Source organism: Micrasema longulum, unplaced genomic scaffold (genome assembly GCF_059751315.1).
Source record: "Micrasema longulum isolate JH-2025_06_02 unplaced genomic scaffold, ASM5975131v1 h1tg003604l, whole genome shotgun sequence".
NCBI lineage: Eukaryota > Metazoa > Arthropoda > Insecta > Trichoptera > Brachycentridae > Micrasema > Micrasema longulum.
The window spans coordinates 1-25,493 of record NW_028280644.1 but is presented as its reverse complement, the minus strand read 5'-3'; the positions used below and the strand labels follow the sequence as shown (position 1 = coordinate 25,493).

General features: G+C 32.8%; 1 protein-coding gene across 1 annotated transcript; it reads left to right on the top strand.

Moving 5' to 3' along the window:
• The first annotated feature begins 1 nt into the window (after window position 1).
• On the top strand, window positions 2-13,707 carry sdt (MAGUK p55 family member stardust). Its single transcript, XM_088242303.1, has 10 exons — window positions 2-456; window positions 1,329-1,470; window positions 3,103-3,200; window positions 5,938-6,154; window positions 8,126-8,258; window positions 9,591-9,754; window positions 10,739-10,903; window positions 11,634-11,765; window positions 12,035-12,216; window positions 12,587-13,707. Exons 1-10 carry the CDS (start codon window positions 175-177, stop codon window positions 12,767-12,769), a joined length of 1,698 nt encoding a protein of 565 aa, XP_088098429.1. The 5' UTR covers window positions 2-174; the 3' UTR covers window positions 12,770-13,707.
• The last annotated feature ends 11,786 nt before the right edge of the window (window positions 13,708-25,493 follow it).

Here is a 25,493-nt window from a genome sequence, read left to right as displayed (position 1 = left end):
TGTAGACCCCATGACTCATCCTTTAGTCTGACTTCTGGTAGTGTGGGAGTGTTCCTTTTGGGATTCGGTAGAATAATTTGCTTTCACAAACATAATTATTCTAGATATTTATAATTGCCTCATATCTAATATATCAAATTCCTTGAACAACTTGATGCATTGCATACTTATATTATGGTAAATAAAGATATTTTTATTATTATTATAGCACTTATGTACAAAATATGGAAAGCATTGTACACGCCCCCTACTTGTTTCCTGGAAAACTTTTATTATTATTATTTCCAGTGCATGGAAGTGTTGGCAAACAGCAGTGCCCCCGCAGCGGCTGAGCTGTGTTCAATTCTCGGGGGAGACTGGTTCGAGGCCTTGCTGTATGCACATGACCAGGCTGCTACCTTGTTGGACCCCGCCTCTATGTGCAGACAGCCAAATCCAGAACCAGCGATACACAAGGTATTATAACATTATGCTTATCCTTTATTTTCATATCATACGTATACAACATATGCAATGTTTTCTTTTTAATTACGTGGGTTTAATATAAGTTAAATGGTAGCGCTGAAAGATCTAGCGAGATCATCTCTAGCTGGTGACTTTCTTATCTTGTCAGGGCCCCGATAACAATGGAAAGTTAACATTTTTTTTCAATTTTATCTTCATGGTAAAATTAAGTTTTCTGTATGAAAATCAGAATATGCATACAATTTTTTCTTCTAAACATGCTCAATTATAGGTTACTGACGAAGATACTTTGAATGTTCATTCAAATATACTCATTTTCGTACACAAATTAATATTGGTTTTTTTTTATAGACGGTCAGAGATAACTTTAACTAACTGTTAACTTCCCATTGTAATCTGGGCCCAGCTCACGCGTGCCCAAACGTCACCATGCATATTTTATTTTGCATGAGCTTTAATTTAAAGAAACAGCTAAATTGAAAGAAACCGCTAAATTGAAAGAAACCGCTAAATTGAAAGAAACCGCTAAATTGAAAGAAACCGCTAAATTGAAAGAAACCGCTTAATTGAAAGAAACCATGACATGGCCAAGATATACTATGCTTCATAGGAGTAAATCATGCGTTAGAGAACGAATATAATATGCACAATCCATGCAGTGTCGGGATACGCTCAGATAGAGCTGTATAAGGGGTGAAATCCAGTCTTTGTTTATAAATGTTTGGACAAACTCAAAAGATTGTTGATTAATGGTTTCATTACACTTGAGCAGGAAAACAATAAATGTCATTCTATTCAAATTATAAAACTATATAATAGATTGCCCTGAATTCTAGTTTTATACATTTTCATGTCAATTTCAGAACCACACGATACCTAACAACCTGATACACAGTGTGGTGTTAGATGCGGGTCCACTCACTCTACCCTCGGGAGACCTTCACGATGTGGAGGCCGGGGAACACATTAACATTATCAAAATTGAGAAGACTAATGAACCTCTAGGTAAATATGACCCTTATTTATTTACATATTAATTCATTCACTCACAACTTCTGGTTAAATCCAACATAAAATAAATATCTCTTTGATGCTTAGCGAAAAAAAAAATTGTGTACCTTTATCAAAGTAATTCTACAAAGATACATACTAGAAAACATATAATTTGTAAGTATTAGTTGATACAATTTCATATGCATATGTATTTTCAATCATAAAACTACACAAGATAGATGGATTTACATGTTCCATTGCAAACCAGTGAATTAATAATTTGCTAGCCTTAGAACAGACTATTGTCTAGTCGGGCGACAAATCGTGATTTGCAAATGTAAAAATCAATTATAAATTTAAACTGTTTTTTTATTATTTCTGTGTTTCTCTTCTCTTCCGTATATATAAATATGTATGTATGTATGTATGTAAATCTTAATCAACAAATTAAATTAAATTACAAAATGGACTTGTCACGATCGTGGAACAACAATGGATGTGCGAAAAATGGAAAATTGACTTTCTTGGTCTTCAAAAGATTTTAGAAAGGCTTTATTTTCTAGGTTTAAAAAAAATGTATAGATAACTAACCCAAGTATCAAAGTATAAACTCGTACTTTTGTGGGTGGTGACATAAAGTGACAAAAAAAAATAAACCGCTCCCATTTAAAGTTGAAGAAAATCACATGCGTCGTTGTTCTACAATCATGACGAAGTATATTTCAACTCCATGTGATATTTGTCTGGTGCTGAGTTGGTACAGACAGTGACATTGATTTTGTATTTTTTATTTCTACAAGTTTGTAATTATGTAATTTATAAACAATAAATCTCCCTCTCTCCAATGGCACCACAGCCCATATCGAGTCTTGGTCTCCATCAACTTCTGCGTCCAACTTCTTCTATCAACTGCTGCAACCCTCCACTTAAAAACTTCTAGTAGTTGGGATGCATCCTTTATTATGTCACCATCCCATCACAGCCTCGGTTTGCCGACCTATCAGCTGCCTCCTGGGTGTTAATCCAAGACTCTTTTTGGTACCCATAATGATGGCAAATAAATCTAATTCAAAATCATCATATATGCACAATCTCTGTTGCTTCTCATATCTGAATTTGTAAATCTTAGATTCAATAAAACATCTGTTGATATGTCATATTATCTTTTTTCACCTCCTCATTTCTATATTCCAGAGGTGACAACTTTTCTAAGTTATAATAAATTCACTATAACAATAGTTTAAAATGACGAATAAAAACATTGAAGATTGTTAAAGTAAAAATACCCAAACTGTTTTAAAACAAACCTATCTATGTATTCGAAATTATTTGTTTAAATTTACCACCCTAAAGTTACCTAATATGCAGTCCCTTATAAGTTTCTAAGGTTTTAAGATTTAAAAAACAATATCTTACTAGCAACAATTAGTAAGATAATAATTTCAGACATACACTACAGTTTTCCATTGATAGTATGTAGTTTGTTGAAACCAATGCGTAAAATATGGATTTTATCTTAACTAAACTAATATTGTTATTAGTTTTTTAGATACCTTTTTATTTCATTAATTCATTTTACACGGTGTACTTCTAAACATAATATTGTGTTTGACCACGATTAAGCATGATTTTTTTTCATTTAAGGTGCTACTGTTAGGAATGAAGGAGATGCAGTTATTATAGGTAGAGTGGTCAGAGGAGGAGCCGCAGAGAAATCAGGACTTCTTCACGAAGGAGACGAGGTTAGTACTATCCAATGATGTATAATTAAGTAGAAACATTATAAGTACAAAGTTGATGCATTGTTATGCTTTTATTCTCTAATGGACTTTCATCATGATCAGACAAGACATTGCACAGAAAAATGTTGATGCAAAAACATGATGAGAATATGACAAATATTTTTATTTTTTTGGCAATTCATCCTATGATAAAACTTTAGGTCCAAAATATATGCACTTTGGTGAGCTTATTGCTAAAAGCAGTATCTTCCAGCCACTAAAAAAACAGATTAGTCAAAAAACTAAAAACACATAATATTGCAAGGTAAGTTACCTAGTTGTAGTAATTACCCCACAATATATACCTACATATTTATTTCCAAATTACAACTGTTTTTTAGTGGGCAGACAGAAGCTTGTACATATAAATTTACCAATGAAAATAATTTTGCTATTAAAATTACATTGCAACTATGAAGAACAGGACAGAGGTGTATTTTTTTGTAGAGATATATTATTATACTCTACTAGATAGTAGTTATTTGTTAGATCATGTAAAACATATGATTTAATGGATTTAAGGGATATCACGGACTTAACCTCAAGGAATAAATAAATAAAATATTTTAAGTTACTTACAATTTTTGGTTTATTACACACAAAAATACAGAGTTTAAACAAAGAATACTTTAAAATTAATTTGAATACTGGTGAAGGCAGAGAAGGGCGAGTGATGAAGTCCATTGGGCACTGCGGCCATAGACAACAATAGATCCCCGTCTCTCACTCTCTGGTCCCCACAGTTTAATTAATAAATAAGTGGATTTTTAGTTATAGTTTTTAGTACATTTTACTCAATTTAAAGCACATGAGTAATGACACCGTTAAAAATTACACAGAAGTATGAACTAAGGAAATATGTATATCTGGTTCTTACATAAATGTTTGCTCATGTATCATGATTTGTCATAAGTTTCTCTATTTTCAGCTATTTAATTGTATCTTTTTTCACCACAACAGGCCAGGAGGCCCAATTACAGTGGTGAATTACATCACAGAATACCCAGGCTTGAGAAAAATCACATTTGATTTTTGTGTTCTTACCGGGAATCGAACCCGGAACCTTCCGTGTGTGAGTCAAGCATCTTGACCACTACACAACGGAAGCCGCCAATTGATTATTGTTAAGGAAAATACAAAATTCGCTAAACACGAGATGAAGCTAGTAAGGGAATAGTGAGTTTATTTATCAAACGTCTGCGGTACTATTTATTATTAGTCAAAGTAAGCAAATAAATCAAATATTTTCACTGCATAAAAATACATTAACGTTTTTCTTATTGAAATCATATTCTGTTATAGAAAATACACATCACCAGTAATATGTATGTATTAATTTAACAGACCATAAAGTCTGGTAAAAGTAAAAATAATTATTGTATTTACATAAAATAATAGCATCGTAATATGAATTAGTTTATGTGTTATTATTTGAATAATGGTAGAAATTGATTCTTGGAGCGTGAAAATAATTTTCTATCTAATGCTTTCATGTCACCACTTATTTTTTTGAACAAATCCATGGTATTATGAGTAAATCAATAATTATTGGAAAATATCTATTTTTTTTTGTCATGCAGCTAAAAATACGAGTATTGGAGCACATCTTGAATATTTGTTTATCTCGTTGCTTCACTTGAAATAAAAGTGTCAAATGTGCCATGTTAGATGGAGACTATCATAAACAGAGAACACTCCGTTTTCATTTTACATTAATTGGTTTTATGTAGATTCCCTGTTATTAAGTATGTATATTTAATTTTTTTGCAATAAATTTATAAATAATAAAATAAAAAAAATTATAATTAGATGCTTCACATAATTATTGTTATTAAAAGTACAAATTAATTCAGGTATCCATTTTTAGTAGTCGTATATACGGAATGAAAAAATATGTATTACTCCTACTTCACTCTAAATTAGTTAGTTAAAAAGAAACTATTAGGTTTATAACTAATTGATAATTTTAATGGAAATAGACCAATCAACAATAAATTAATTACTTCGTCTTGACTCCAAATAAATTTAGATTATTTATTATTAAAATGCTAATCATTTTATTATGTTCGTTCGACTATAGTATTGTGAATTCAAGTTTGTTTGATACGGTAATAATTTATGTGTTCAAGTGCATAAAAAATACATTTCTGCGTGTGAAATTAAGCCAAAACCCCGAAAGAGTGTTTTCAACTTTATGGCTGCTTTCAGGTAAACATTCTGAAAAGTCGAATTGAGAGGAGAATGGTCCACGCATTCATCTACCATGTTTGCGATCCTAGGTTCGATTCCCGTGAAATATTTGTAATACATAAATATAATTTTTAATCCAGTAAAAGGCTAATGGTTCTAAACCAATTTTTCAGTAAATATTTCATTACAACTGAAGCGTAAGAATGATCATTTTTTCCATATGAATAAAATATGATGCATTTGGTGTATGAATGCAGTGCCCTATTCTCCATGATTGGTGTAGATAAGAGTATGATGATGATTTATTCATTTTTATTTTCCCCCATTACACACCCCTAAACACGCAAACCTGAGTGAGTTCACATATTATTATAATCTCATTGGGAATCGAGCACCGAACCTTCCTTGCTTGAGGCAAGAGGCATAAGATCCGCCACTGATGATGATGAATTCCTGTTTCTTTGATCTGGTTAGATTTTAGTGATATTTATCGATGTGTTGATTACAGGTGCTAGAAGTGAACGGTATAGAAATGCGGGGCAAGTCGGTGAACGAGGTTTGTGAACTCCTGGGCAGTATGTCGGGTACCCTCACCTTCCTGGTGGTGCCAGCGGTACTCGCCGGTGTCCAGCGGCCCCGACACAGAGACACCAACGTACTCCATGTCAAGGCACACTTCGACTATGATCCTGAGGAAGATATCTACATTCCTTGTAGAGAATTAGGTAAGATTTTCTATTTCCATAATTAGGTAACATTTGAGACAGAAAAATTATGTTTGCATAAACATTGACCAAAAATTTACATTTATGACAGGTCGACACTTCAATCAACTTAGTTTGACTAAATATAAACTAAGTGGATTAAAGTATAAACCTTTTAATAAATTAAGTGTCATTTATTAAAATATTTGTTTTATAAATTGAAATTCTGTACTTGAGAGCTTGTTTATATGTTGACAAACTAGATATATGAAATAAATGAAATGTGAAAGTATTTTATTTACCTTTATTATAATTTCCTAATCAAACAAATGTTTTACAATTGATTCTGGGGCCATATGAGTTAAAGTACATGATTGTGAGAGTTCAGAAGAAATTTCTTCAATTTCTCTGTATGAGGGAAATATGATATTACCCATGGCTCTATCCCACTGAGTTTTTCAAGGATTTGCTTGGTTACAGCTGTTTATAGACCGGGCTCCGGAATATCTAAGGGAACTATGCATTCCAGATGAACTAGCTGACAGGCGTCAAACGCTTAGATCAGCTACATCTATGGCGAGAGAAAAGGTTATTTTACCTCGACGCAAACAGTGCACTAAATTCAGTGAACGCACATTTGCCGTCGCAAGCCCTACGGCGTGGAATGCTCTCCCAGCAGAGGTGCGAGGCTGTGAGAGTGAAGTGATGTTTCGTAAAAAACTTAAAACCCACTTGTTCTCTAAATCATTTGTGTCCGTAGCATGTGATAACAAAATAAATTCTTTTAATTAAATTATAAATTTAAAAGCTTCAATTAAATTTATTAATCTAATAGAATCACTATGTTAAGCGCCCGTGAGGTATTATATTATGAAAATAGCGCTGTATAAGTTACCCATAAAAATAAAAATATTAAGGGATGTGTATCTACTACGCATTTTTATTAATTGTTGTGCGGCATTGTTGAGATCCCTCAAATTATGCAGAGCATTAGTTTTTCTGTTCCTCATAATTACCTTGGACAGCGTCAACACAGGCTGTTTCACTTTACAATATACAGTACCAACCTGCCGATGGTTTTGCCTGTTGGGAAGGCTGCCTCCATGTTGAACAATATTACTTTGGATATTGATATTTCTCACGTTTCCGGGGAGTTTTAAGATGAAAGATTCTCTCGCTTTTTCAACATTTTTTAAAGATGTTAATATTGCAAAAATTCAGCACAACTATCGATAGAATTTTTGGCAAGGTAACCTAAAACGTATTCCGTTAATATTTTATGTTACTTAAGATTTTAATGTATTACTTACGACAGGTGCTGTGGCGCAGTTGGTTAGACGCTCAACTGTGAATCTAGCGTCGCTGGTTCGATTCCCGCCAGTTGCAATAAAAATATCCGAGTAGGATTTATTTCTCAAGTGCAATAAAGATATCCAAAACAAACTCCGAACAAAACCGATAAAATCGAAAATCTGGGTGTTGTGGTGTATTTTTCATAACCTCTTTCCATATCCTCTATTTCCCACTTGCTGACAAACTTATATTAAAAGGTAAAAAGAAAAAGAAAACAAGTGGGAATACCCCTATTATTAAATTTAGAGTAAAAATAGCAATAATTTTAAACTACCGACACTAATACCCGTATGCAGAGACAAACCTTTAGGTGAGGAAAGTAAATTCTATTGTCTTCACCTCCGGGTTATTCTCTGCATTTGAAATTAGAATGTACTTTCCTCACCTTAAGTTTAGTCTCTGCATACGGGTATAAGTTCCCATAGCAAATTTATTGCCGTAAAATATTTTCTTCAAAATAACTGTATCGCAATAACTGTAGTGCGGTATTGCAGTATCACTGACGATACGATTTTTATATATATCTCATTTATTTTTATGAATTACGATGTAATATTTTGTAATGTAAACATGTACATATATATAAACACATAAATTGAATTTAAAAAATCTAATTACATTTGTTTTTTTGTATTCCAGGTATTAGTTTCCAAAAAGGAGATGTCCTTCATGTGATAAGCCGAGAAGATCCCAACTGGTGGCAAGCCTTTCGTGAAGGAGAGGAAGACCAAACCTTGGCTGGATTAATACCGAGTCAAGCATTCCAACACCAGTAAGTTGTCAGACACATTTATTTTGCTGCTTCTCCATGGCAGGTCTAATTCAGATCATAGGATGATACGAGTATGTCATTTCTTGACTAAATATTCAAAATACTTGTACAAGAAATTGCAGTCTTTTATTTTCTTTCCTATTTTAATTAATATTCTAATATTATATTTACTAAACCTACGGGACAGAAGCTAAATCTTCTACTTATTATTTAAATTATTTTATTTTCAATCTACACCCAGAGTACTTTTATATGACATAGTAACAAACATCTTATTTATAAAGTACAAAATGTGAAGAACATGAAATATGTACACAAGATACATATTATTAAAAAAATAAAATTCAAATTTTAATAAGGATTATTTTATGCAAACAACTTTTTTGATCTTTTTAACATTTTTTTATTATCTAGGTTTATTTTCTTGTTTGTAAGAAATTTAGGTTTCTTTTTTTCAAAATGGAGATCTTTTTTGGCTTAACTGGAGGTTGCGTATTTAAAAACACTGTTTTAATGTAATAGATTCCAATCTGGGCATTTTTTATGCAGGAATAAATTATTTACCAAGTAAGACCAAAAATAGTGCAGCACAACCGACAGCGTATTTTATATATTTAATAAATAATACACTTTCTTACTGATACATGCAACTTTTACAATACTCCCTTCCCAATTTCAATGGCCAGTTTTTTTTTGTTTAGTTTTAAATAATAAAAAAATCTCTACTAACACAAAACATTTTGAGACTTCTTTGGGCCAAATGACAAACTTGTAGTTGACCCTATCACTTATTCTTTGGTTTGACTCTTAGGCATGTAGGAATGTACATAGGTATATTGAAATTTTACAATATAGGTTTCCTTAATAAACTTGAGAAACTAAACATTACTCTCCTTATCAAATTTCAATATTAAAAGTAGTACTCTTTTATTTTCAAAGATTAACTGAAAACACTTTTCCTTTAGCGCTAACACTAACTGAGTTTACCTTATGCGTATCAGAAGGAAATTTAATACATAAAAATATGTCTACATTGTTAAAATCCACAGCGACTTCCGTAGTGTAGTTGTCACGATGCTTGACTCACGATCCCGATTTCGATTCCCGGTGAGAACAAAAAAAATTAATGTGATTTTTCTCAAGCCTGGGTGTTCTGTGCTGTAATTCACCAATAGAATTGAGCCTGCTGGCCTGTTGTGGTGCAAAAAAAGTATTGGAATTGTTAAAGGACGAAACAATTGTTAAAGCATGTAAAGTTTTATGAATATTTATGTCGTTAATTTTATTAACATTATGGTTTTTTATAAATATTTTTATTTTTATTAATTACAGGAGAGAGTCGATGAAATTAACATTAGCGGGAGAAGCGGCAGCGCGAGATAAGCCAAGAAAGGGAGGGACCTTACTGTGTGCCAGGAAACCTCCGAGGAAGAAGAAGACCAAGAAGGCATCAAGTGAAGCGGGATATCCTCTTTACGCCACCACGGGACCTGACGGTAAACTATATTGCATAATAAAGCTATCTAAATTATTTCACGTGGAATTCACACATTTATAGAGGTGAGATGTTCTTCTTTCTATATTTTCCCGGAATCATCAGGTGATATCCAAATGCTATATCTGCTAATATGGCAAAGAAGATTCAAGGAATATTATAGAAGTAAATGTATAGAATGACAATATTTTTATTGTCTCTGTAAACATCATGGAATAAAACAACCTAAATATACTGTGTATTTTGCAAATGAAATTGAAATTTTAACAAATTTAATTATTTTATGTCCATCATTTGTGAAATTTTGACTTAAATTCATGTCAATTATGTTAACTATCTGAAACTTAACTTAACTATTTTACCTGTAAATTTATGACAATTACTTTTTAACTCATTTGTTAGTCACAACTTAACACAGATTTTATTTCTAGCAAGTTGGGACATGAATACCTATAAATAATATTTGGATACATGAATATTTGGCGGCCTCCGTGGTGTAGTGGTCAAGACGCTTGACTCACAGACGGAAGGTTCCGGGTTCGATTCCCGGTGAGAAAACCAAAAATTAAAATGTGATTTTTCTCAAGCCTGGGTGTTTTGTGATGTAATTCACCGCTGTAATTGGGCCTCCTGGCCTGTTGTGGTGCAAAAAAAAAAAAATAATAAATAAAATAAAATAAAATAAAAAAAGTTGTATATTCTAAAATAATTGTAATAAATCAATAAATATTTTAATGTTTCTGTTCTTTACGTGTAGACCTTTAAATAAATATGTAGTTATATTGTTTGTATTCATAAATCTTAACAAGTATATGTAAGTAAGTATATGTAGCCTACAATATGACCATGGATTTGTTCAAGACATTACCTACATTTTTTATTGATTTTTAGGAGGGAATTGATAAGACCTCTTATTTAAGAATCTTAAATGAAATCTAATCAGGTAACCTTGCTAAATGAACTAAAATTTGTTTCCCTATTACAGAATACGACAGTGAAGAGATCTTAACATATGAAGAAGTAGGATTATACTACCCAAGAGCATCTCACAAGAGGCCCATTGTCCTGATTGGTCCACCCAACATTGGCCGACATGAACTGAGGCAAAGATTAATGGAAGATAGCCAAAGATTTGCAGCAGCCATTCCACGTAAGCCACATAAAATAGAATATAGAATTATTTTATTAGTACTAGGCAAGGATAATATTGAAAAAGATTGGTGATTTTGACACCTAGTACTACTATTTTAAGGTGTACTCGTATACTCGTATGACAATTGATATAGACGATTTATTAAATAGACCATCTATATCGAGTGTATATTAAAATAAATCGTCTATATTTACTGAAGTCACTAATTGATAAAAAACCTATCGCCCCCATTTGATGACAGTTATCACAGGAGTTTGCTGTGTCGGTTTTCTTATTACTTCATTCCTTACAAAGTCAAAAGTCAAGATATTTGACTACTAACTATCAGATAACATTTTTTTAAATAACTGCTTTTTACACAATTTATTAGGTAGGTAGTGGCTTTTGTCAGTGTGCAATGTAAAGCATGTGTAAAGACAAATTAAAGATACCTATTGACATTTTCAAACATTATAAATGTTATGTACATATTACCAATACCTACAGTACCCACAACATCAAACAATAGTTCAAGATGGAAATTAAAAAGCAGGATTGGTTGTCAGCAATGGCAATGACTTACCAAATATTTGTAATTATGCTGTTTACTTGAGAAGGTTTATGAAAAAAGATTATAAAATATCTGAAAGTGAAGTTTTTTTTCATTATTTCACAGATCTATCTATCTGTCAAAAAGAACTAACTTTAATTAATAAGAATAAAATTATAAGTTTTTTAAATTTTGCAGACACATCTAGACCAAGAAAAGAAAATGAGGTAGCAGGTCAGGACTATCACTTCATATCCCGGACACAGTTTGAAGCAGATATATTAAATAGGAAATTTGTAGAACATGGGGAATATGAAAAAGCATACTATGGTACTTATACTTTTGTCTAACACATTATGTACAAAATACTTAAATAAATCATATTATAACATCTGCATAATACATATTATGTGTACCTACATTACTTACATAAGTACATCTATTATAATGCAGTGACATTTATAGTTTATTTTAAATCATTGTTTTATGGTGACTACTTTTTTAAACTCATGTAGCCATGTTGTATTTCTTGTTTTCATTTGTTTTCCATGCATCTCATTCTTGAACCGAAGTAATTATTTTTTTATGTTATGTTACAGGAACATCATTAGAAGCAATAAGAACAGTAGTAAACTCCGGAAAGATTTGCGTCCTTAACCTCCATCCACAGTCCTTGAAGTTACTTCGGAACTCAGACCTGAAACCTTATACCGTATTGGTAGCCCCCCCTAGCTTGGAAAAACTTAGACAAAAGAAGTTAAGAAATGGAGAAGCCTATAAAGTAAGTCTTATTTATTACTAATTCACCTTTTTATAAACCTTATGTGTTTCGCAAGAACATGGCTGTAATTCTAAATTCTGCTGATTTTAATTTTGTTAATCTGTATTGGTGCATTCAATTAATTGCAATGACAGAATTATTATTTTGTTACTCTGATTGACTGATGGAAAAAGCGGTGGGAGGTTGATGGATGATGTAATTATTTAGCTCCTAAAATTACATCATTGGTCTTACATGATTGGTCAATGATTGGTATAATTATTTTACACGTGAACATAAACAAATTGATCAAAAACCTAATAAAATTTAGGAATTTAATAAAACGGTTGAGGCTTAAACAAATTCAAACGATTTAATTTTGTATTTACAGGAAGAAGAATTGAAAGAAATTATAGCAACAGCTCGAGACATGGAACTCCGTTGGGGGCACTTATTCGACATGATTATCATAAACAACGATACTCAACGCGCTTACACACAGCTGTTGGCTGAAATCAACAGTCTGGAGAGAGAACCGCAGTGGGTTCCCGCACACTGGCTGAAGCATACCTAGCGCTATTATTACGCCATGCAGCGTGCTCTCTGCACACTCCGCTCTCTCGTCTTCCTCCTCAATACGAGCGTCAGACAGTTTGACACCAAGTGCAGAATGGACACCGTGTGTTACACTTTATAGTCGAGTCTGTTACGGTCCGGAGAAAGGGAGATAGTGGTTGTTGCGGTACTGTGATGGGCGCATTTCTCTCGGGGGTCGAGGGACTTAAGGTTCAACACCAAGTGTAGAATGGACACCATGTATTTTGCTCTCGCAGCCAGAATACAGAATGTTGCCAACAAAGTGATTACCGCAGATCGCGTCACTGATCGGCGAGTTTATAACTAATTACCTTCATTCTAGATATAAGTGAAATGAATGCTTCGGTTAGTATTTTACTTGCGTACTGATATTTTACTGATTCCATAGTGAGGTGCCTGTTAGGGTTCGCACTTCTGTTCGGTACGGAAACACCCTTAGGACAATAAAGCTAATACAGTTGAACTGGCTGAAGGAATCGGCGACACGGGTCGCGGAGAGTTTCGTAGCAGGAGGAAACCGCCTGCTTTAGGTAGAGGTAACGATAATATGCAATACATTCGGACCATTCTTGTTAAATGTTTTACTTTAGTGCGCAGTTCGTTCCCATCGGCGGGTGGGCTAAGTTTTTAGTACCTACGCATATTGGAATAGGGTTTACTTTACCTCGGCAGATAAGTAGTTCCGGTGTCTAGAGAATCCTCTATGGGTCTCCTTAGTGATCAGGAACACTACATTTAGGGATCACCATATTGTCCATAGTGGAGCTGTTATATTACATTATATTAGTCTCATGTTTGGAGAATTTACACAATTTACTGTAATTTTTCACTTTATCGACGTCATAGAGAATTTTAATGAATCTAAATATTATCATGTTGAAAATACTACTTACTCCGAGTTCGCATTTTCCAAAATATTTCAAGTTACTACCACATACGAGTATAATATAGAGAGGGATCCCACTAGGGGTACATAGACACAACTATCGGGTGTTCCTCAGCCCTCTAGAGGACTACAGACCACCCACAACAGGGGAGTATTGAGAATAGATATTTTATCCAATTTACCTTTTAGAGAATGTTTGTTTTAGATATATATTTTATTTTGAATCTGTATCAAATTTTATTTTAATTGTGTTGTTTCTTGTTTATAAAAGTATAAGTATCTCAATATTATATATGTATTTATATATATTAAGTGCGACACTATCTCGTGTATTATAATAGATAGTACAATAATTTGCCTCTCAGAACAAGGTATCATTGTTATCGTTTGTCATTGTGTCACAGAACTACTTTTTGTATCTTTTTCATTGTGGTACAATATAGACTTTAACTTAATGAATTTATATTTCTTATACAATTCTAGCTTTATTTCATTACCTTTTAGTAAACTGACTTAATATTATGTGTCATAAAAATGAGATAATTAGCAATATATTCATTTGTATATAACATTTACATTTATATAACATTTATGTTACGTTTGTATATTTGCTTTTATTTATTTTTCCTTTTAAATCATATTGACACCATACATCACAATTTATATTAATTTTAAGGAACCTACTCACGAAACGCGTCCGTTCACATAGTTTTATTACAAATATTATTATCTTAATCAGTTAAACCATTCTTGTATAAATTATTATTACATAATCTATTGTTTTGGATATACGTTTTAAAGGGGTGTTTAAAAGTAATGCAATTGCATTGTTATTTTATCAATGTGAAATAAAAAACATTATATCTTTCAATCAAATGCTCTAGAAAATTTATATTTTAAAAGTTCAATTCTTGTTTTCATAAATATTGAATAATTTTTTTGAAAATCTGTCATGTTAGCCAAATATATATTAATTCATTTTCTTTATCACTGTTTCACTGATACTTTTTAAACGATGCGTCTTTATTGCACGTTGAATACACTTTATTAAATTTGAATAGATTATTCCACATTATATTCTTACCGTGCCAAATGTTACACAAACATTTGAAAAGTAAAGTTTATTTCTTAATAAGTAGACTGCTATTTGAATTCTAAGATAAATAAATTTCCACTAAAATTGTCTGAATCAACTAAACAAATTTAACAGGTTAAATTTTCTAAATTAAATGTTGCGTATTTATTCGATGTATTTAAAAATTCAAGTATTATATTATATTTAAAAAAAGTATTGAATACTTTATCTTCCTAATCAGAATGTGAATGGGTTTGGCCAATAATATTTTGTAGGTATTTTTATCTCCAAACCAATCTCTCGTCCAGAAAGTAGTTATTTTAAATAATTGTAATTCGGATGACATGAATTTGTCAGTAAACATGTAAATATGACTTAAATCATAATATTGTTACTATAATGATTATAATAAAAAGCTAATAAACTACATATGAATGATAAGTGATAATCTTAATACCGATATATCATGTAAAAAGATTGTGTGTAAGAAAATACAGTAAACCTCTGATATAATTATACTTGTTTTTTATTTCATTTCAATAACTGTTACTAATTGCTAATAACTGTTTTTAGAAATTACTTCCTTCTAATGACTTGAAATTACTTCCTTCTCATGCTACAAAATTTAATATCTTTACAAGGCCTTTAGTACGCTTTTCAAGTTTGGAATTCATATTTCATAAAGCGTGATGACACGCTGAAAAGAGTAGAGAAACAATCAATTTTTCAAAAACCATTTATGGGGAGATTAAGAAATATAATCGATATAAACACTAGTATTCTTATTTATAAAACAATAATATACTCACTTGTAAGTAACGGTCAGTGCATTTACCTACCATGCAAGAGGTCTCGGGTTCGATTCCCGACATGCTTATATGCAATATTTATTCAAAAGTATGTTTTCACACTAGAATACTACCGTGGGTATACTGGAAAAAAACTTTAACTCTCAAATGAGAAAAAATGCTTTGAGAATTCAAGCATTTAAGTTTTGTTCCAATTTTACATCTTATTTAAATATAGTAAGATGTTAAGTGCTCATTTTAAAACATGCTTTTAATTTTTCCATTTATTAATTTTATATTAAGTAAATATTAAGTTATTTAAAGCTTTTAGACTGAATTTCATTTCATTTCATTTATTTATTCAGATATTTAGAACATTACAGAAAAAGACCCAATTCATTCTAAATACAATAATAAATCACAAATTACAGTAGATAATTATGTTATTAAAATAATATAACAAAATGTAAAAAGAAAAATTAAATGTTAGAAAGTGCTTTCCTAAGGGAAGGCCCACTGTCGTGAAATATGTCGACATCCGAGGCGATGCGATTAAGTAGCAAGATTGCCCTACCAACCGGCATAACCATTGGCAGGTTGGTTCTGCATCGCGGTAGGTAAAACAATCGATGCTGTCTTTGTCGAAGATAGTTATCAGGTACGAACAGACCTACATCCATCAGAATTTCTGAGTTATGTATGCGACCACCGATCACCTGGAAAAAGTGAACACCCAAATGAACGTCCCTCCTCCTCCATAATGACTGATAGCCTAGCATTCCCAGTAAAAAGTCAGTTGGGAAGAGCCAAGGATAATATCCACACTCTTTAAGGTACAGATAGCGCAGAAATTTTTTCTGCACTCTCTCCACCATCAAAGAGTATCGAGTCTCATGTGGCGACCAAATAATGGAACTAAACTCCAAACGACTTCTTACCAAGGAATTATACAATGTCCTCAAAATCTGAGTGTTAGAAAAGATCTTGGCATTTCTAAGAACAAAACCAAGCATTTTAAGGGAGTCATTACATAGATTAACTATATGAAGATTAAAAGATAACTGAGCATCAAACAACACCCCGAGATCTCTGGACGTTGAAACCCTTTCAAGTCTTACTCCGTCCATGAGATAACGATAGTATATTGTTTTGGATGCTCTTGTGTATGCCATTACAAAACATTTGGAAACATTGAAGAACAATTTGTTTTGTTTGCTCCATTGAATTATATTATGAATGTCACACTGAAGTTTAATACAATCAGAAGAAGTCAGTATTTCACAAAAAATTTTTAGGTCGTCAGCAAATAAGAGAAAATTACAAAATTTTATGACTTTACCAATATCATTTATAAAGATTAAAAATAACAATGGTCCCAAATTAGATCCTTGAGGAACCCCTGAAGAGGTATTAAATGTTTCAGATTGATACAGTCCATATGACACATATTGCTTACGATCTGTAAGATAATTTGTGAATAGCTTCAGAAGAATGTCGCTAAAGCCAATCCTCTGAAGTTTCAGAAGCAAAAGTTGGTGATCTACCTTATCAAACGCTTTGGAAAAATCGTTGTACGAACAGTCTACTTGAGCACCTTTGTCGAGTGACTTAGTGACAAAATTCGTAAACACCATCAAATTTGTATTGGTTGAACGCCCAGGCCGAAATCCATGTTGTTCGTTTGATATGAATGGTTCTAATTGGGGATAGACAAAATGATATATCAACCATTCAAATGCCTTTGCAGGAGCAGATAAAATTGCCACCGGCCTATAGTTTTCGATACATGTTTTATTCCCTTTTTTAAACACTGGAGAAATTTTGGAGATCTTCCATAACTCCGGAAAGACACCTGTTTTTAAGGACAGATTGAAAATAACAGTTAGTGGTTTTTTGAAAATGTGTACACAACTCTTCAGCACAGCGGTTGGAACAAAATCGGGACCAAGTGAACAAGTGTTCTTTAAAGAACTAATAGATTTGAAGACATCAGTTTCGCTGAAATAATCTATTGAAATATTTTGCGAGCCTTGAGACGAACTTTGTTTATTTAGATGCACCTCTTTATTCGGAGTAGAACAGTAAACAGTATATGACTAAACCTTAAATTTATTTTTGGAACTACTGACATATGAAATTCAATACGGCTTAATTTTGCCAGTTTGTAGAGCGTTTAAAACTTTACAAAACTGCATCATTAAGTCAAATCCACATATTTTCGAGTTAACGTTTTTCGCCAGTATACCCACGGTTTCATAGTCCCTGGACTGGTACCTGAAGCGTAAGACTGATCATCTTATCTTCATGTAACAAAAATGATCAAGATACGCTGCGATCGGTGTACCAATGGAGTGCTCTGTGCACCATTAGGTGCGGAAAGGGAATGATGATGATGATAAATTGTAGATATTTGTTTATGTAACGAAGGGGAAACAAATCTTTTTTTTTCTCCCTGGGATGGTATTCCAAACCCTCTCGCGTATTTACATACAAAATACACAAGAAAAACTGTTTTTTCGTGCTGCGAGAGGGGTTCAGAATAGCACCCCTGATCTACAATCTGTTTTGGACCATATGTAGGTTTTCTAAATGATTTATTGAGTGGTAGGCTATCTATATATTTGGCAAATCGAGAATGCTAAAGCCTAATATCTCCATTTACGTATACTACGCTGCTGGCCGGACTATTTTTATCATAGCACAATTATAATTTTTTATGTCCCGACTTGTTAGAAAATTCCGTGTTAGGTCGGGGCTCTTCTTTGTATAAATCAAAACATTTATAAACATATTAAACAATAAACAAGATAATCAAAACAATGCACAAAATAATAATAAAAAAAATATTCATAATAAAAATTTATACAAGGCAAGAAATGGAGTGCAGAAAAGTAATTTAATAATACATGGCAATATGTAATTATTAATTTAGAGTAATTTTATAATTAAATTCGGTAATTAATTGATGGTAAAAATAAATATTAAATAATTTAATAAAATAATAATAGTAACAAATATATATGGTAGAATATGTAATTTAATAAACATAATAATAAATAATTTTATTAAGATATTACAACAGAGATGAAGAACTAAATAAAGGTTTCAGCCCTTCAACTTCACAAACATCAACAGATGAAAGAATTGAAGGAATATAGATGTTCAAATATGGGCTGAATGGTGAATGTTACACAGTTTGTAAAGTGGCCACTTAAACCAGCCATTGACAGGTCATAAGCCTTGTAGATGCCTAGACTTCTATATTAACTTCTCTTAAATGTTCTTCATCTCTGTTGTAATATGTCAATATAAACAGCTCCCCGGGGAGTTGAATCCAGTTCTTGTCTACAAAAATTTGGACAAACTCAAAATATTGTTAAATAATTTTATGCTTCGATTAGCAATAGTTAAAATACACATTCACAAATTATTTTGCATTACTATTAAGTTTGTTCCAAGATGATATACATATTTGCGTAAATGAATAATAATGAAGACAGCATTGATATTATATATTTATTCCCGAAGCAATTTTATATAGTGGTCTCTACCCCTTAATGTAATCCAGTTATGGATCTTCATCTTAAATATAGACGTTGTTTTGGAGAACTTAATATGTTCATCCAAGATGTTGAACTTTCTTGGAGCTATAAATGTAAAGTGTATCCGAGCAAACATCGTACGTGTTCTCGGTATTAAGTAGTTTAGGTTATGCGAAAACCTCGTACAGGCATTCTGTTGGGACCTCTTGGCCGTTGATGTAGTTACCGAGCCTTTGTTGGTACATCACACTAAATGGTCTTATCTCGTTACATATATTATTTTTTTATTGACTATGAAAATCATATGGTTTTAAATAAAATACTACGTATATTTATTATAAATATGGAGGAGAAAAAAAATATTAAAAGGGGAAAAGACATTCTATTGTCCAGATTGGTTGATATTTAAAAAGATCTAGAGCTCCCTACACTTCTCTCCTCTCTCTCTCTGTGTTTCCATGTACATTTACATTAATAACAAAAATTAGGTGTAGGTTAGGTAGCATGTGTAAAAATCGAAACAAGATATATTTAGGATGTAATTTATTAAAGGGGTTCTATTGAACGGTATAAAACTATTGTATTTACAGTAAAATATGTTGATGTAAATAAAACTATTATTGTGGGTAGCCTATATTTTTCGGAGAGTGCTGTTTTTCATGTAATTAGTATGTTAGAATACAGAATGACAAGTTCTAATGACAGGGACTCAATATGAAATGTTTCGGGACAATTTATGGGCTAAATTATATATATTATTTACAATTTTATAATGTAAGCTCATATCCAACAAGATATGTCAAGATGGAAGATTTTGAATTTTACAAAAACTAGCAGACTCAGTCCTACTTGAAAATGTATCTCTGTTTTTGAAATCTAATTGTCCAAGAAAATAGTTTGAAGATGCTTAACCCAATCTCAGCGGTAACTATCTTTAGACATTCTGAAAAATCAAGCCTCAGACTTTACAGGCTGATACGTTGATAAGTACACGATAGGTGGTCAAAACGTTTGTAAAAAATATTCCCTGAACATTTGCTGGTAAGAGACATCTCTGGATGATTCCAAGAATGATATTTGTTTATATCATACAAGATTTCCATCAGAGCGGGCGAAAAAATGGCCGAACTGTTTTAAAATTCCCGCTCGGCGGTGACCTCGTCCGGTATCTCGCGTGTCGTATTACCTTATCTTTGTGGAAACTATTCCACGCACTAGCGTTGATTTTATTATTTTCTTAGCAAGCAAACAAAATAATATAATTCATAATTAAAGTAACTTTAAATTATAACTACTATATTATAATAATTTTAAAAGTGCGTGTCGTGTTTATAAAAATAATATTTTATGCTGTAATTCAAAACAATAAATTATAAAATCTTAATATGTATAACCGATTGTTAAGTGATGACCAGATAGAAAACATTTTGATAGATTCAGATTTTGGTGTAAGTGACTGAATCCTTTCATGTTGAAGACGATTTTCAATATGAAAGCGATGCTCCTGAGATTGCCACTCTAACCGACATGTTTTTTACTAACTACCGACGTTAAAACATTGGCTCAACCATTCACATTTAGTGGTGCTGCTGCTATAGATGACCGTTCTTCAATTCCGACCGAAATCCAATCCGTACCTGGCTGGACATCTAGTCCTTTTGTTTCCTTTATCCACGAATTTGATGACTTTTTCTCAGGTATTACTCAATTTTCTAATTTAACCAAACAGTAGAAGAAATCTTTTTTTTTTGCATTTCTCAATAATTACATAATGTCAAAAATCTCTATGGAAAATTATAAATATCATACATTCACAATGAAATAAACGGCACCATCACAAAAATCTCGCCTACAAAGATGAAATGAAACCTGCACAGTTGAAATGTATGTATTTATAACTGTGACAATGTTGATGACAAGGAAATCTCCTTGCACCAATGGACCAGTGCTCGTCGATTGACGATTGACACAGATCTATTGTCATCAAGCATTTTTGGTCAAATTATGCCGAAAGATCGCTATGTAACTTTGCAGAGAATGCTTCATTTTTCGGATTCAAACAAAAAAACGAAGACATATGCATTGATGAAAGCATAGTTGTTTTTTAAGGTTAACTAGCATATAAACAGTATATACTTTCCAAAAGACATCGTTTTGAGATAAATATGTTTGTCCTATGCAATATTACCACAGGGTATGTTCTCGACTTTATAATTTATGTTGGAGATGGAACAAAAATCAACGATAGCCAGTATCTAGGAGTCTCGGGGGCTGTTATTACTACATTTCTGGAGGACTACTTCGGAAAAGGGCACAATTTATGGGTCGATAACTGATATTCCCGTCCACAACTGTTTTCATTTTTGCATGAAAATAACACCAATACATGCGGAATAGTACAAAAAATATAAAAAATAAGCCTAATTTTCCAAAAACCAAAAACCAAGAAAGGAGAATTGATATATTAACACCGGAGGCCTTTGCTATCATTAAAATAGCATGGTAAGAGGGAGATTTTCATTCTCACTAATGAACCAATTGTCAAGCCAAAGTGCATTTTAGGCTAAAACAAATGCATGGATTCTGTCGATAAAACATATATGATGTTAAGCAACTTGAGTTGCATGTGAGTTGCATTGAGGTGGTGTTTCACAGCATCGATTTATATTAACTCAATGCTCACATCGTATATAAAATAGCTACAGGCAAAAGAGTAAAGCTAGGGTTCCTAGGACAGCGGTGCCCGTATCTTAACGGCCGTAGTGAACGGTGATGCGGTGGACAGCCGTCGTAGTGGTGACTAGAGAGTGGTTTTATTTTTTAACGGTGTTGTCAACACCATTTTTATAGGAAACCACTCTCTAGTCACCGTTACGACGGCTGTCAACCGCATTAATGTTCACTACGGCCGTTAAAATACGGGCACCGCTGTCCTAGGAAACCCGAGCTTTAGTGTCTAGTATAACAATCATAATTTTCTTATCAGAGTTTCTTTATGATTTAGCTTCTCACGCATTGCGAGATAAACCGACGTTCAATAAAATAAATACCAGAAATAGGAGATAATATTGACAAATTTTGAACAATAACTTTGATTGTTAAGTTATATAAACAAATGCATTGATGATTAAAACGTGTTAGAACGTAAACACTCATAATAATTGTGCACAAGTGTCTCCGCGCCGCTGGCGCAGTGCTCCAGCAACACACGCATAAACATGAGTAAGTATCTATAGCATAATACTATCGTGTCTATACTTTTGTATTAATGTTATTTTAAAGATATTGTATCGAGGATTCCAAATCAATGAACTAAATTCTAGGACACTAAGTAAATATGAAAAAAAACAGTTTTCTTAATGCGTCAGTTTTTGTAAAAGGTTTAGTTGATCACATGACGAACCCTTACTTTTTGTAAGCTTTTTCTACAGTAGTTTCAATGTGCTTGTTATACGTATGTTAACACTTTGTATTCCGGAGCCGTATAAACACGTGATATAACCATGCGTTGTGTCCCGGTCCCGTGTTTTCACGTGGTTTACCAGCTGTCTAAAAAAGTGCATTTTATTGACATCTAGTGACTTTTATTAGTACTTTTTCGCTGCTGGTAAACCACGTGAAAACATGGGACTGGGACACAACGCATGGTTATATCACGTGTTTATACGGCTCCGGAATACAAAGTGTTAACATACGTATAACAAGCACATTGAAACTACTGTAGAAAAAGCTTACAAAAAGTAAGGGTTCGTCATGTGATCAACTAAACCTTTTACAAAAACTGACGCATTAAGAAAACTGTTTTTTTCATATTTGGTTATTATAATCACGTGTTTACACGACTCCGGGATACAAAGCACAAAAAAAGGAGTGAGGCCCTGTATATGTGCAAACATTGCAATGCGCAATGTGGCTCTCCATAAAGGCCAAGGTTGGCAAAACTATCATACAAAAATTACTTATTTAATTATGTTAAATAAATTTGAGAAGTTTCAATTGATTTAAGCAAGTATTTTCATAATTATGACACTTTTAAGAAACCCTTCACAAAGCATGAAATTTCACAAAAATGGGCCGGGCACAGGGTAAATTCTATGTGTATTCGGCCGGTACTCAAAGTGTTAACTCTCATTCTTATTGTAGATGGATGTTATTATGCGAAGAAGAATTTATAATTAACTCGTTGATGTGTTTTTTATTGGACAACTATTGTAGTAACATGAAATTTGTTTACACTTTTTAAAATTGATTGCCCCAAATAGCGTTCAATCTATCAAGGTCTTCTTGAAGATTTATATTATCTTGATCATTTTTAATAGGTAAAAATACTTACCAGTAGAAAGACTGGATTGTCCAAACTTGAAACATTGACTTATTCCAATTCTACAGAACAAACATGAATTCAAATATATAAAAAATTAGCCTTCTCACACTAAAGCAAAAAATGAAATAACATGTAATGTTGCAATTTTCATTCATAAAATAATGAACAAAATAAAGTTTCACCAACGATGCCATACATAATGAAACTAGTGATAAAACAAAATGAGATATGTCCCAAAACTCACATCAACAAGGATTTAAATTATATACCTAAAAGGTGGCAAATAAACTGAAATAAATAAATGAGGTATTTTAATTGTAGAAAAAAAAAGTTAGAAATTGGTGTCGTAGAAATTTAAAAAAACTGAAATAGGTATGTATGTCGTATGTTTATACTAAAATGCCGGTTTGACTGTGTGAGTTAGTAGAATAAATAAGAAAACGGATACAGCAACTTCCAGTGACAATTGTTATTAAGCACAGACAATACGATTGACTTGGTCTTATTTCACAAGGTTCTCAACGTCCTGAATATCCACTGCTGACTGGTGTCGTCGCTTGTTTTGATTGTATTACTACGTTCTTCTTCCTTCTTCGAAGCCTCGATTTGTCACTAACACTGTATTCCTTCACTATCATGCCAAGAAACTAGAACAAGGTGATTGTACTGATCATGTGTATTTGATTGATCACACATTGACAATACTGCAGTGAGGGTACAATGAAAGCTTTAAGAGTTTCTATGTTTTGTTATTTTTGCGGTTTGATTGTAAAGAAATATGACATTTTCGCTTTAAAAAATTGTTAGTGAATATGCGAAACTGAAGAAAGACACAAGTCATCATAAACAGTTTCGGGAGTGGGATGGGTGCCTTTATCGTGGTGACTGTTCGTCGGCAGAACTACAAGACGTAAACCTGATGTAAGAGGATGCACAGCAGCTGGCAGCCGACAGAGAAGACTGAAGACTCTTTGTCTTTGTGTTTCTTATTGAACTTCCGGCAGACTTAAAGGTAATGGAATCTGTTGCGGTGAAATTACTAAAAAAAGGTGAGTTGGTTACATATTTTGACATTAGTGTTCAACACCGAGAGGATAGTAGATTAAAACCATTAACAAAAGTAATGACAGAAAAACTATTGACGAGTGGCAAATTAGGTGGGATGCATCTCTGACGGGACGCTGGACGCGCACATTTTTTCCGAACATACGAAAAAAACTAAGCATAAGGAAAATTAACTTGGATCACTGTGTTGTCCAGATGTTGTCTGGACATGGTGAATTTAGGTCAAAATTATATGACCTCGCACTAGTAAGAGATCTTGAATGTACTTGCGGAGAGCCCGACGGGGCTGACGAGACGGCTGAACATATCCTATGGCATTGCCCGATTTTAGATACTGAAAGGGAAAACATGCTGAACTTGACAGATGTGACGAGGCTGATGTGGAATCCGAGCTTATTGGCTAATCCAACTAACGTTAAAGCATTTTTTCATTTTGTGAGCGAATGGGTGGAAAAATGGGAGGAACTGGGTAAAGGCCTACCATGAGTACTAAATCAGTTTAAGATAAAAGGATACATACTTGCATTGGTTGTCTGAACTGAAATCTTTTCCGTCTATGTTGTTCTTGTCCCATAGACGGAAAGTGGTAAATTACAAATCTAAATAGTAGACTAACTCGAGAGAACCACGCGCCGACCATGCTCTAGGACCCGTTTCGTCTACTCTAAGGTCTGAAAGATTGTTAGGAGGATTAAGGCATAGGATTGTTTTTACTGTTGGTATTAGGATAATGGTTTTTGCGAGGAATTCAGTACTATGACTAAAAGTAACTTCGCCTGAGTTCAATAGGGATCATGTTAGGATCTGTGTTAGGATTTTGCCGGTAGTGTCTTGATAATTTTATGTTCCTTTGTGATTTGGTATGGTATACTAGATAGGTATTGTTTTTCTTCTGTTGCTTGAGTGCATGTTGTATAGTGCAAATTATTCTAATGTTTCCTATATTTATTTGGGTTTGTGTCGTTGATTAATTTGTTTGTATTACTACGTTCTTCTTCCTTTCCGAGGCGGGATCTGGAGA

Bases quoted from the DNA above. Each gene is read 5' to 3' on its own strand.
- sdt (XM_088242303.1), top strand. From the start codon at position 175: ATGGTAAATAAAGATATTTTTATTATTATTATAGCACTTATGTACAAA. The intron at 457-1,328 runs GTATTATAACAT...TGTCAATTTCAG, and splicing joins CAGAACCAGCGATACACAAG to AACCACACGATACCTAACAA. The intron at 10,904-11,633 runs GTAAGCCACATA...TAAATTTTGCAG, and splicing joins ATTTGCAGCAGCCATTCCAC to ACACATCTAGACCAAGAAAA.